Consider the following 13,749-nt stretch of genomic DNA (forward strand, 5'->3'; position numbering starts at 1 on the left):
GTTTCTACTTCTAACAGGTACCAAGGTGAAAAACTGCAAGTAACTTGTTTCTCATTTAGAGGGTTTAGGGTATTTTAGGTATATGTGGCTTAGCCTTTTAAAAGGAACCTCCTTGTTCATTTGAAAGATTTTGATAAATGGGAACATTTTTTTTATTTTATTTTTTGCATAAATGCTTACCTGCTTTCCCTCTTCCCATGTTAGATCTGCAAGTAAAGAGGAAATAGAAGACATTAACCCACCTTGTTTGGAGAGAATGCAAAATCAGCACAATATGGCACAGTCTAGCATTGTCCTTGGATTATTCATAATGACTGTTTTATCAATGCTGGATGGAAGTTCAGCTTTCCTATTAAATCAGCGTCTGAAGGGAAGATTTCAAAGGGACCGCAGAAACATCCGTCCAAACATCATTCTCATTCTTACTGATGATCAGGATGTAGAACTTGGTAAGAGCCAAACAAAGGGTATTTTAGTTCACAAATATGGCATTGCTTTTGCTTGGGGCTAGATTCTGCTCTCAGACACTCTAGTGTAAATAGAAAAGGAGTACTTGTGGCACCTTAGAGACTAACCAATTTATTTGAGCATAAGCTTTTGTGAGCTATAGCATCCGATGAAGTGAGCTGTAGCTCATGAAAGCTTATGCTCAAATAAATTGGTTAGTCTCTAAGGTGCCACAAGTACTCCTTTTCTTTTTGCGGATACAGACTAACACGGCTGTTGCTCTGAAACCTGTCTAGTGTAAATGTACATTTTGACCAGTGCAGCAGAGAACAGGATATAATCCCTAACCTGCAGATGAATTTTTTTCTCTGTGAAATGTACAATAGAAGGAACAAGTGGTGAAATATTGTGAAAATGTGTGTGTACATGTAATATGCTAACTCATTGACAGCAAATGTAACATCAGTTTAAGATTTGATACATTCTGTCTCTGGGGTTATATCCTGCTTTGGTGGGGAAACAAATCTCTGATTTTTAATGTTTATCTTCAGTTTGCTTATTACAGTTCTGTGCACAAGCTGGGAAGTTGCACACAAAGATGGTAGGTTTAAATACATAACTGGCTATTCATGTAATTACCCAATTTCCTTGTGAAACTGCAGTATTTGGAGTTTTTTTAAATCTCTAAATTCCATTATTAAATAGTATTACAAGAAATTAAAACTAATTTAGGGATTTTTCCCATGAAGATAAAGTATTTGATTACTGCCAAGATCATTTAGAATCATAAGAGTCTACTCTCTTATTCAGCTCTGATCATCTGTTCCACTAGTTGAAGTTGCAATTGTTGAGGAAAGAAGATTAAGCAAAGAAAGTTTGTTTAATCTTAATGATTTGGCATAACGATTAAGTTGAGAAGCTTGCTGAAAAATTAACCTATATCTTTGCAGAATCTTGTGTATAGTGAGAAGCAATTACCAGAAAGGAGTTTTATATGAGTAGTTTTTTAGGTACATTTAAAAAAGGGTTTATGAAGCCCATATTTGTTTAAAAATTGAGGGGATAGAATCTGTTTTATGTTTCTTTTGAGCACCATTAAAGCAAATTTCCAGTATAGTAGACTAGAAAACAAATTATGGGGAAAAGGTGGAGCATCATAGTAAAATGAAGGAGCTTTGATTTATGCAGGGACAGCTGCTGTTCTAAACCAAAAGCGTATGATGGCATAATGACAATGCTTTTATAGATACTTTCTTTTTATCTGTGTTTCTGCATGTCATAAGCTATATTCCCAATTGTCACTTGGTTCGAAAGGTAACTAGAAAGTTTTCCGGTGTGACAGGATAAGAAATAAAATATTAGTTTTAAGTGAGGCAGGTTCAGAAGTTTGTTTGTTTGTTTGGAGTGATGGTTATGTTTTTCACAATTAGACAGACCAGTTTCAATAATGCATATCCAAAAAAGCCAAGTACATTATCTCTCAGTCTCATGTGACCAAAATCCAGAGGGTCGTCCTAAAAAATTTATCACTTTCTATTTTATGCTCGCCTGCCCGTCTCTGATGCAATTGTTAATGTCCTCTGGGCAGTATACTTCTTTTCTCAGGTAATCTGATGTCTCTTTCCAATTTCAAGCACAGTGGGCAACTGTCCACACAAATTAGGGTTGGGCTGGAGAAAATGCATTTGATGAAGCTGAGATTTGATATTTATCATATTCCAGATAATGGCTTCATGAGACCAAATGTTTGTTTGAGGTCATTTCTTATTCTTAAATTGGCCAACTTTATCTATCCAAACTGCTGTTTGTGAGTATTGGAGTTAATGCATTCAGGAACATGGAAACAAGATGTCAATTGCAGTTTGGTCTACAGATTGCAAATGCAAGCTAACAAAAATTTGAAAATTTTTAGAAGTGCAGTTTAGAAAACTGAGCACCGCAAAAATTACCAGTATTTCTGAGGAAATTCAGAAGGAAGCTGTGCTTTTGGTGGGCAGAGCTGGCATGTGACTTCTCATTTTGTTTTTCTGCTGAGATTGTTTTGTGGCTATTTCTGATGTGAAAGGAGAGAGGATACAATCTCAAGCTCTCTAACAGCCCCCCCCTTATTTTAACCTAAGGTGAGTTTAACAATATAGCAATAACAGGTGTGGATGCATAGCATTCAGGAAAGAGGCTTAACTTCCCTTTTATTTGTTCTGCTGTTAATCATGAATTTTACTCAGGAAACCAAACCCTAACCATGGATTGAAACAAGGGAGGATCTGATAAAAAGACTGCCCGATGCTTGGGTCAAAGGAGTTGGAGTGTGCTGTGCTGGATATAAACGAGGAAAGATAACTGCTTTCTTCTGACCTCTCTTTACCTGAAGACCAAGAAGAAGTTTAGTCAGCTATTGGAACAGGCATGCTTAGTGGCTTGTCTTCCTAATTATGAGAATTGTACAGAGTAGTGAACAAGTTCGTACATGAGTAAGAAGAGGCAAAATATACTGATGGTAGAAAAGACTTAAATTACACCCAGAGATTATTTTTCCAGTTAGATTAATGAGAATCCAAGCTGTCCTAGTGCTGATGTCCAATGCATTATAAATCCCAGCATCTCCAGTTTAAATTGGACTGAAGTTTGGATATCCTATTACTGTAGTTACAGTAGGTCAGCGGTTCTCAACCTGCGGGCTGCTTGTGGCCCAATTAGCACACAGCGGTGGCCCATGTGATATCCTCAGGGCCATAAATGGGGTGGGGCAGGAGGCCAGGGTGATTAGCACCTTCCACCCTGCAGGATCATGGATCTAGTGACCTCCACTGGAGCAGGCTCCCCGGCACTAGGACTGCAGGCAGGCAGGCAGGGTAGGTTGCATAGCTGAGCTACCTGCAGCCGAGGTAGGAAGCCATGGCAAAGGGGGTGCAGCCAGTGCATGGGGGACAGACTCTAGGTGGATGGCTGGGGGCAGTGCCTGGATGGGGAGCTAGGTACTGGGGCATAATCCCTGGATGGGGGGGAGGGGTTGAATGCTGGAGGGGGGGCTGTTATTGGAGTAGGCTGGGCGGGGAGGGGGGGACCAGTCCCTCCAGGAAGGGAGTTCTGATCTGGACAGAGCACCCTGTCTCTGCAGGACAGGCACCATGAGCGATATGTAGTGGAAGCGGCAGGAGGCTCAGGGGGAGCCGAAATAGGGTGGGGCTGCTGGGAAAGGGCAGAATGGGGAGGGGCCATGGGCGGAACAGGGGAGAGGTTCCGGGTTCACCGCTCCAGCCAGGGCCACACTCCACATGGCCTTGGGTGTGGCCGGAAGAGGTGGGACAGGAGGCTAGCCTCACTAAGAGGAAGCTTCATGTGCCGCCCATGGCAGGCACGTGTGCTTACCCAGTGTTGGGGTGGTCTGGATGCTGCAGGGGACAGTGCCAGCGGGGTTGGGTGATGGGGGGGACATTTCCTGGCCGGGGGACAGTCTGGGGAGACGCTTGGGGGCAGCCCCTGGGTGCAGATGCTGAGTGCATGGGGGACGGTCCCTAGCTGGGTGCATGGTGGGGCTGAGTGCATGTGGGATAGTTCCTGGCTGGGGGGCACCCCACACCAGGCAGGGCTTCCCATCTTTTCAGGCAGGCTCCATAGCCACGTTCTCTGGGCGCTCAGCCCAGCTGCACTGCCAGCAGCAACGCGGAAGTGATGGTGGCAATACACCATGCCAATCCACCCTTACAGTAAATTAATTAATTTTAACAGTAATGTTAAATGACTTATTTTGCTAATTTAAAATGCTCTTGGTAGACATTTGCTAGTGTTGAAATGAAAGGTAGTATATTGATTTGAATCATATTGCTGCCGTATAACAAATACTAAACCTTATTTTTGTGTGTGTGTGTGTGTGTAGAGTGTGGCTATGGCCCACGTAACACATAGCTCCATATGTGGCTCACAATGGTAAATAGGTTGAGAACTAGAGCCCTGCACAGATACAGATTTATATCTGTGGTTATAAATCGGTATCCGTGGGACTGCAGCAGTGAAAGGAGAGAAACGTGGGGCCGTCTCTCCCGGGAGCCAGCACTGTACCGCCCCAAGCCCTGCTCCATCCCTTCCATGTAGCTGTCTGGGTCTCCTGTCTGGGGAGCGGTGTCGCTGGAACACAAGAGAACAACCAGGGACAACTGCCAGTGATCCTGGTGCATGCCCCGTGGGCAGGGCTGGGGGCGGTACAGCCGCGCTGGAGGAGCTGCCGGCGTGGGATGCTGGCTCCTGGAAGCTGCGGCCCCACGTTCTGCTCCTTTCGCCACTGCAGTACCACAGCTATGGATTTATATCCACGGATATAAATTTGTATTCACGCAGGACTCTGTTGAGAACCACTACAGTAAGTCATTCGGGTCAGCTTACATAACTATCTCATTCATAGACAGAAGTGACCTAGCTGCCTGGGAGATGCTTCATTTACGTTAGTGAGATCGGAGTAACCTGTTGATGTATGATCCATTGAATAAGTACAAATCTGGAGCAAGAAGACAATGTGCTTGGCAGTTTTCCTACATAGAGAGGTGACCTGTTAGCAGCTTTTAAAAGAAAGAAGTACAAAGAGGGAAAATTGGGGAAAAATAGTATGTAAGATAGAAATAGAAAGCAAGCATAGTGTTTATGAGAGCATTCATTAACATTCCAGAGGTTGAATAGACATGTCCACCTACAGGTATCTCTCAAATTTAACTTCAAAACAGGTGAAGTCACTTGGGGATTAATTCAAGCTCTTTAACAAGTGGAACTGCCAAAAACTGATGTTAACTGCATGATCTCTGACAATAAAATGCTAGTTAATGAAACATTCAATATTAGCAAAAAGAAAAGGAGTACTTGTGGCACCTTAGAGACTAACCAATTTATTTGGTTAGTCTCTAAGGTGCCACAAGTACTCCTTTTCTTTTTGCGAATACAGACTAACACGGCTGTTACTCTGAAACCATTCAATATTAGATCTTCAAACAGCTGCTATAAGTTATTTATTTAAGTTGAGCAAGTTTCTACTATTGACTTATACTGAAGAATTCACAATAAATCCTGCTCCTGCAGACAACTATTTAAATTCACAACCAGGATTTTTATATTTCTCTTTTCAATATTTATATATTTTAAAGATGTTAATGTATTTTAACAAGTAAAGGGAAATCTAATCTTTAACATTACACACCATTATTGTTTAGCTGGAGAGACTTGACAGGATCTCACTATCATAGTACAGGAAAATAGTTTCTCATGCACTAATATTTGAATTCTTGTATGACATACTCTGTGTTTTTGTACGGTGATCAGATCTTTTGCAAAATGTGATCACAGAGATAAACTTTGCAATCGGTATGTAATAGTGAATGTACTTGGACAAGTCTCTAGAAGATGGTCCAGTCATAGTGTGAATATTTAATAAATACAAGCAAGCAGGGGATGTGTGGGAAACAGTATGCAGTGGGGCATATTTTTAAGGCGTGGCAAAAGGTGTTCACAAAAACGTATGCAGTTGTATGCACAAAAAGCCTGCATTTGCGTGTTTTAATCTCTTATAACTACCTGTCTTTTCTGTAGTCTTCAGGCTTGTGCACAAATGCCAGTTGTCATAGGAAATGTGAGGTTTTAAGAAGCACCTGTTACAGCCTGCTCAGTTATTGTTTCAATACAACAAAGCACTCTTTCTTAATATGCTGTGTCATGGAGTAGTGTTTGAAGAACTTTTGATAAATGTCCTACATGCACACTCCTGGGATTTAGTGCTTCTGTCGGCTTTACCCTATATACTTCCTTTGCACTTTTCCTCATAATCTTTGGATGGATAATAGAGCCCTTCTGTGACATGCATTTCTCAGATTCATTATATCCCTGAAAGATGCTGCAGGGCTCATCATAAGACCACCATCTACTCTGAATGTTAAATTGTGCTGCTGAAAATTCCTACAACTGTCATCTTAACATATACGTTTCCTGGTGCCTGGGATGTCTGCATCTCTGTTCTGACCACAATAGCTCTTCTGTCCTCCATTTACAGTGGAGGAGAAGATAAGGGACTCTGACACACAATGCAGGGAAAGCTTCCTTCTCAGATGGTAGGGGATAATTATTAGTACACAAACAGAGTTGTAAAAACGAATGACTTCTCAGTGTTTGCCACAGAGCTTGCACAGTTTCACAGTGTTTCCTCAATGTCAAGGCCTCACTCAAAGTCTGTAGAGAGTTTGTCTGTGAATTTTCCACATTATAATATCAGTCTAAACAGTGACAGCAGCAGTAGAATAAACTCTGAAGAGAGATCAAGCAAAACAACTTGTTGCAGCTGATGTCACATGAAGTCCAAACAGAACTTCAGCTTAGTGCTATATATCTTTTATGCTTCTCTTTGTCTACCGAACAGCTGAATGCATCAAACAGATGACTCTCAGCAAATCTTCACCATAGATTTTCTTACAGTTCTCCAAAAAGCACAGAGTTACAAATAAGGCAACTTTATTATCTATGATTTTAGACTTGTAACAGAGATCTTTTTCTGAATAAAATGTTAACACTTCCAAGTATAACCTCTCTTAGCACATCAGAATCTAACTAATAAAATCCTGGAAGGTTTTCCCACTTGAGAGAAGATGGTTTGCAGAGATTCAAATCCCTGATTAACACATAAGTGATGTTCTGCCATAGAAGAATATAATTTCTATTTTCCTTTAATGTCTCCAAGTTTGTGTTGGAGGCAGGATGAAGAAAATAAGTTTTGGTTGGCTGGCTCAGTGTTGTTCTAAAATATTTAAAGCTGGCCTACTTAAGATTGCATGGAAGGGTATGCTTGGTTTTTGCCTTCCACTGATCTGTCACTCTGCATTAGTTCTCAAGCTGGGGAAGCAGATTAGATCATATGTTTTTGTATTAAAGACTGTTGATATATAGGCTCTTGTCATTACAGCAGTTTTATTAAAGAAGGTTACTGTCCCCAAGGGGAGACTTAACATGTAGGGTTATTTATGCACATATGCCTCTGTCATTTAAAGGGGTTGTTAAAATTGTATTTTAATAGTGGAATGACAAAACGTTCCTTCAGCCTGCTTTATTTATTTTTGAATTAGCTCATAAGACAGAGCGGTGCTAACATTTGCAATTTTTGAGTCCACCTACAGTAAAATTGGCTGTAATAATTGTAAGTGAAGTTAGAGGCTTTGAAGAGGGATGCTGCTCCCAAAGTACAAACTTTTCTATTTTGTGATTGTAAAAAAGGTCTTGTCTATTTTTTTTACGATACTACTTTTTAGTATGTGCGATATAACAGGTTCTTTTACAGGGGAGTCAGTCTTACAAATGGCGTTTCGTTCCTGTGATGAAGAATTACAAAGAGGAGTTCTGATTAGCTTAAAAGGTTCCTAGCAAAATGATCTCAAGAAATCTAATGCCATGGTAATTTTAACATGAAAAGACTTGCAGTAGAAATTCTCCTTCAGGAACCAGGGAGTCCGATTTCCTACATGGATTTCAACCATTCTCACCACCCTGTAGATTTTGAGTCATGGTTGTATCAATGTGCCCTGTATCAAATCAACTCACTGTTGCAATTTCATAATGAAGTCCATTCCTAAAGAGCTTAGAAGAAACCTAAACCCATTATTGACAGAAACAACGTACAGTTTGTGCCAGATGGTTGCAGCATACATTGATTAAAGCTGAACTATTAATCCAACTCAACCTTGGGTAAGTTAGTCCCAGCTCCACTCCAGCATGAAACCTTATGCTAATCCTGATACTATCTGTAAGGTACTTTGCTCCCATTCATAACAGGATGGGTTTGATGATATGTAAAGTTTTGTATTTATGTGGGATTTTTTTAAATGCATGTCATGCTAGTGGCAGGTGCTAATTAAACTTCCTTCTAGATCAGGTATAGTCCAAGCAGTTTTACAAGTTTTCCCCATCAATATGCTTTAATTCTAATCTAGAGGGACCACCTTTACGAGTCAGAGGGAAACTCATTCTCCATGTCTTTTCAATCCTTGATTTCTCTGCACAGAGAGACGATGAGTGCCAATTGTGATGGTGGCTTCTTCGAAGTGGATGCCTCCCCACCAGGAACTGGGTTGAGTCCAGAGGAATATGTCACCTAGGAAACAGGGTAGCCATTGATAACAGTGGCTTTTGGTCATTGTTGACCTTGGTTGTATTTGAACCATTGAAGGAAGGAATGAGAGCAGCAGAATAAGGACAATTGACTTCAAAAAAACAGACTTTAACAAACTCTGAGAACTGGTAGGTAAGGTCCCATGAGAACAAAATCTAAGGGAAAAAAAGAGTTCAGGAGAGTTGACAGTTTCTTAAAGAGACTATATAAAAGGCAAAAATGCAAACTATCCCCGTGTGAAGGAAAGATAGGAAAAATAGTAAGAGTCCAATAGTAAGGCTCCATCAGGAGTTCTTTAATGACCTCGAAAAGGAATACTACCAAAAAGTGGAAACATGGATGAATTGCTAAGGAGGAATACAAAAGAATAGCTCAAGAATATAGGGACAAAATCAGAAAGGCTAAAGCATAAAATGAGTTACCCCTAGGAAGGAACATAAAAGAGGTAATAAGAGGTTCTTTAAATACATTAGGAGAAAGAGAAAAACAAGGGGAAGCGTAGGTCCTCTACTTAGCAGAAAAGGAGAACCAATAAGTGATGACATCAAGAATGCTGAGGTGTTTAATATCTGATTTGCTTCAGTCTTCACTAAAAAGATTAATGGTGGCCAGATGCTTAACACAATTAATATTAACAACAAAGGAAAAGGAGTGCAAGTCAAAATAGGGCAAGAACAGATTGAAGATAATTTAGTTAAATTAGATATATTCAAGGTGGCAGGACTTGCTGAAATTCATCCTAGGCTATTTAAGGAACTAGCTGAAGCAATCTCAGAACCATTAGCAATTCTCTTCGAGACCTCATGGAGGTAAGGTAAAGTCCTAGAGGACTGGAGAAGGGCAAACATAGTACCTGTCTTTAAAAAGGGGAACAAAGAGGGTCTGGGGAACTATAGACCAGTCAGCCTAACTTTGATACCTGGAAAAATACTGGAACAAATTATTAAACAATCAGTTTGAAAGCACCTAAAGGACAATAGGGTTATAAGGAATAGCCAGCATGGATTTGTCAAGAACAAATCATGCTGAACCAACCTATTTTCTTTCTTTGACAGGGTTACAGGCTTAGTGGATGGGGGGGAAGGGGTAGATGTGATGTTTTTTGTTACAGTCCCACATGACATTCTCATAAGCAAACTAGGGAAATGTAATCTAGATGTAATTAGTATAAGGTGGCTGCATAACTGGTTGAAGGAACATACTCAAAAAGTAGCTATCAATGGTTCATTGTCAGACTGGGTGTCCCACAGAGGTTGGTCCTAGGTCTGATACTAGTCAATAATTTCATTAATGACTTGGATTAGTGAAGTGAGCTGGGTGGGGTAGCAAGCACTTTGGATGAGAGGATTGGAATTCAAAATGACCTTGACGAATTGGAGAATTGGTCTGAAACCAACAATACAAAATTCAATTGTACGTGCGAAGTACTTCACTTAGGAAGGAAAAATTGAATGCACAACTACAAATGGAGAATAACTGGCTAGGCGGTAATGCTGCTGAAAAGGATATAGATTACTGTGGTCCCAAATTGAATAGGAGTCAACAATATGGTGTAGTTGCGAAAAAGGTTATCATCATTCAGAGGTGGATTAACAGGAGTGTCACGTAAGACGCAGGAGTAGGTTATCCCACTTTACTCGTCATTGATGAGCTCTCACCTGGAGTTCTGTGTTCAGTTCTGGGCACAATGTTTTAGAAAATTGGAGAGAGTGCAGTAGAGAGCAATAAAAATGATCAAAAGTTTAGAGAAACTGACCTATGAGAGGTTTCAGAGTAGCAGCTGTGTTAGTCTGTATTCACAAAAAGAAAAGGAGTACTTGTGGCACCTTAGAGACTAACAAATTTATTTGAGCAAAGCTTTCGTGATCTACAGCTCACTTCATTGGACTGAATGCATCCGATGAAGTGAGCTGTAGCTCATGAAAGCTTATGCTCAAATAAATTTGTTAGTCTCTAAGGTGCCACAAGTACTCCTTTTCTTTTGACCTATGAGAAAAGGTTAAAAAAAACCTGGGCATGATTTAGTTTTTAGAAAAGACTGATAACAGTCTTCAAATGTGTTAAAGGGTTGCTATAAAGAAGACCGTGATAAGTTGTTCTCCACGGTCACTGAAGGTAGGACAAGAAGTAATTGGCTTAATCTGCAGCAAGGGAGATTTAGGTTAGATATTAGGAAAGTTTTTCTAACTATAAGGATAGTTGAGCTCTGGAATAGGCTTCCAAGGGAGGTTGTGGATTCCCCGTCATTAAGAACATAAGAACAGCCATACTAGGTCGGACCAAAGATCCATCTATCACAGTATCCTGTCTTCCAACAGTGGCCAATGCCAGGTGCCCCTGAGGGAATGAACAGAACAGGTAATCATCAAGTGATCCATCCCGTCGCCCATTCCCAGCTTCTAGCAAACAGAGGCTAGGAACACCATCCCTGTCCATCCTGGCTAATAGCCATTGATGGACCTATCCTCCATGAACTTATTTAGTTCTTTTTTGAAGGTCTTTAAGAACAGATTGAACAAACACCTGCCAGGGATGGTCTAGGTCTATTTGGTCCTGCCTCAGTGCAAGGGGCTGGACTTGATGACTTCTCAAGGTCCCTTCCAGCCCTACGTTTATAATCTTCTAGTAAGAATCTATAATCTGTAATATTGTATTCAGAAATCTTGCATTCCTTATTGGGCTTGTTTTGTCTAATAGATGTCCTTGCCCACTTGCAATTTGTTTTCTCCTCCTCTGCCTGACACTGGTAGACTTAGCACGTGAGCTTGTGGCTTCTTCTTTTAACTGAAAACAAGAAAACCCTTTTGTAAGCTGCTGATGTTTTTCTTCTTTTAGGTTCTATGCAAGTGATGAATAAGACGAGGCGGATCATGGAACAGGGAGGCGCTCACTTCATCAATGCCTTTGTGACAACCCCAATGTGCTGCCCATCCCGCTCCTCTATTCTCACAGGGAAATATGTTCACAACCACAACACCTACACCAACAATGAGAACTGCTCCTCTCCATCCTGGCAAGCTCAGCATGAAATACGTACCTTTGCAATATACCTGAATAACACAGGATACAGGACAGGTAAGACCCATGTACCTAACCATCTCTCCGGCTGCTGACTTGTGAACAAAAAACACCAAGCACAGACCTCACAGCAAATAGAGAACCCAATGTCCTATCTCTTAGTTTATTCTTGCAAAAAGCCACAGTTTAGCAGGTTGGGGAGTTAGAAATAGGAGGACTCACTCCAGGAACAGCATATCTTTTGGCATGGAACTGCACCCAGGACATGACATACCACATACAGCGCTTACTTACTGTACTGGTAAATGATACTTTGCTCCTAAGGTGGATAAGGCAGAACCTTCAGTGAAGAGGAAAGAAACTGTGAGAGCGCCAGGGCCTAGACTGAGGGAAGATGGAGTTCCTCTTAAAACAGATAAGTTATTTTAGTAAAACTAGGGAAAGAAGAGAAGAAACATCACCTTGGTCAGTGTGTGTGTGTGTGGATTAGGGTGGGGTGACTGGTTACTATGGAGATGATTTTCCAAATAGAGGATTAAGAAAAAATTTGAGCTGAGGACTAGGCAGCAGGAGCAGATGAGCTCTTGAGAAACAAAAGATCCTGTTTGCATGCAAATTTAAAGAGCCTGGGAAGAGGAATGCAGAAAGTATGAGATGTTGCATCCAGCCCATTTCCTTCTGGTGTCCCCAAACCCTGCAGTGCAAGACCTCGCCTATTACTTTGAGTTTACTAGCACTGAGCTGCTCATTAGCATCTTGTAGGTCAGGAAGCATGATTTCATACAAAATCCTAGGCCAGCATACATTAACGTAGCTCTTTGGGGCAGGGACTGTTGTTTACCGTACGTATGTATAGTACCTAGCACAGTAGATTCTTGATCTGGTTGACGCTGCTAGGCACTTCTGCAATATTAATGTTAAATAGTAGCCATGATATTTTCTAACCACTCACATGGGCACTTGGTGCTCAGACAGCAGGGAGCGGTCTTCAAACAAACTGGGTATTTCCTTGCTTTGTTTTGCTCAGATAAAGGCTTGAATTAGTCTTGAAATTGGGGAAGTGTGGCTGCCTAATTACTCGATAGAATTTCCTTTTATTTATCACTCCTGGCATTAACATCTATGACCCTACAAAATGCACATGAAGCTAAGGTCATGCTTTTCTCTTTATAATGCATTTGTCCTTTGTTTGCTGCTATTAGATCATTGTAATTGTTGTTGTAATATTCAACGGCCAAATCATGAACACTTGCCATTCTTATTGACTTCAGTAAGAATCACAGATATTCATCTCTGAGGATTTGGACTCACATTTAAATAGGAAGCTCAAGTAAAAATAGTCAGTTTTAAAATACAGTAGACCTAGACACAGTTTTCAACCTGTCCCAGTTTCAAGCTGTTCCCTGGTACAAGCCAAATTTATTGTAACATCTGTTGACAAGCAAAACTTACCACTTTTGTGAATGCAAATAGAACAACTGTGTGGCTGACTTTCTGGTATGAATGAAATCCCCATTTATGCAGATAAATGCAGGGTTTTGTTCATAGAAGCAAATTCGACAGTGGCCACTAACGAAGGCTGGCTGAAACTCTAGACCATGCTGTTCATTTATGATTGCTGGCTTGAATTTACTGATAAGGAGGTGTATCTGCTGTGTGGCAGTGCATTTTACCTGCTTCTTCCAGAGATCTTACCAGATTTATCTGCTTCACTAACTCATCTCAAGGATTCACATTTTAGAAGCTTTGCTATCACGCTCATTATCTCACATTTCAAGAAGAAGCTGCTTAGGAGGGTATTTTCAGCTGTGACGAGTAAAATTTTACTGCTGAAATGTGAGGTCCTGTTTGAAAATGGCTGCAGCCCTGAACAAAGGCCCTGATTCAGGAAAGGCTCCCTGTTAAAGAAATCATGTAAGCACATGCATAAATCTCATTGAAGTCAAAGGCAGTAACACTGATTTGCTCTGAGACTATATGATTTTCGTTTCATGTTAGACTTTTCATTTGAGGGGGGACCTTAAGGAAGGAAGCTCTCGTACATTCACTTTCAAATGGGGAGATTCAAAACTTTAAGGGGAGGTTTTATTTTAAATATTTTATTTATTTTGTAGTTCCTTTTAGCTCCCAGTCCAGTCTTTCTCTCTTTTCTT

At 40.7% G+C, this 13,749-nt stretch overlaps 1 protein-coding gene across 1 annotated transcript in view; it reads left to right on the top strand.

The window, feature by feature from the left end:
• Positions 1–204: 204 nt before the first annotated feature.
• Positions 205–13,749, top strand: part of SULF2 (sulfatase 2) — a 90,525-nt gene continuing 76,980 nt past the window's right edge. The window contains exons 1-2 of the mRNA XM_077831859.1: positions 205–449; positions 11,414–11,653. Of these exons, the coding sequence (XP_077687985.1) occupies positions 257–449; positions 11,414–11,653 (433 nt within the window). The 5' untranslated portion in view covers positions 205–256. The remainder of the gene's footprint in view (positions 450–11,413; positions 11,654–13,749) is intronic.

Source organism: Eretmochelys imbricata, chromosome 13, assembly GCF_965152235.1.
Source record: "Eretmochelys imbricata isolate rEreImb1 chromosome 13, rEreImb1.hap1, whole genome shotgun sequence".
Taxonomy (NCBI): domain Eukaryota; kingdom Metazoa; phylum Chordata; order Testudines; family Cheloniidae; genus Eretmochelys; species Eretmochelys imbricata.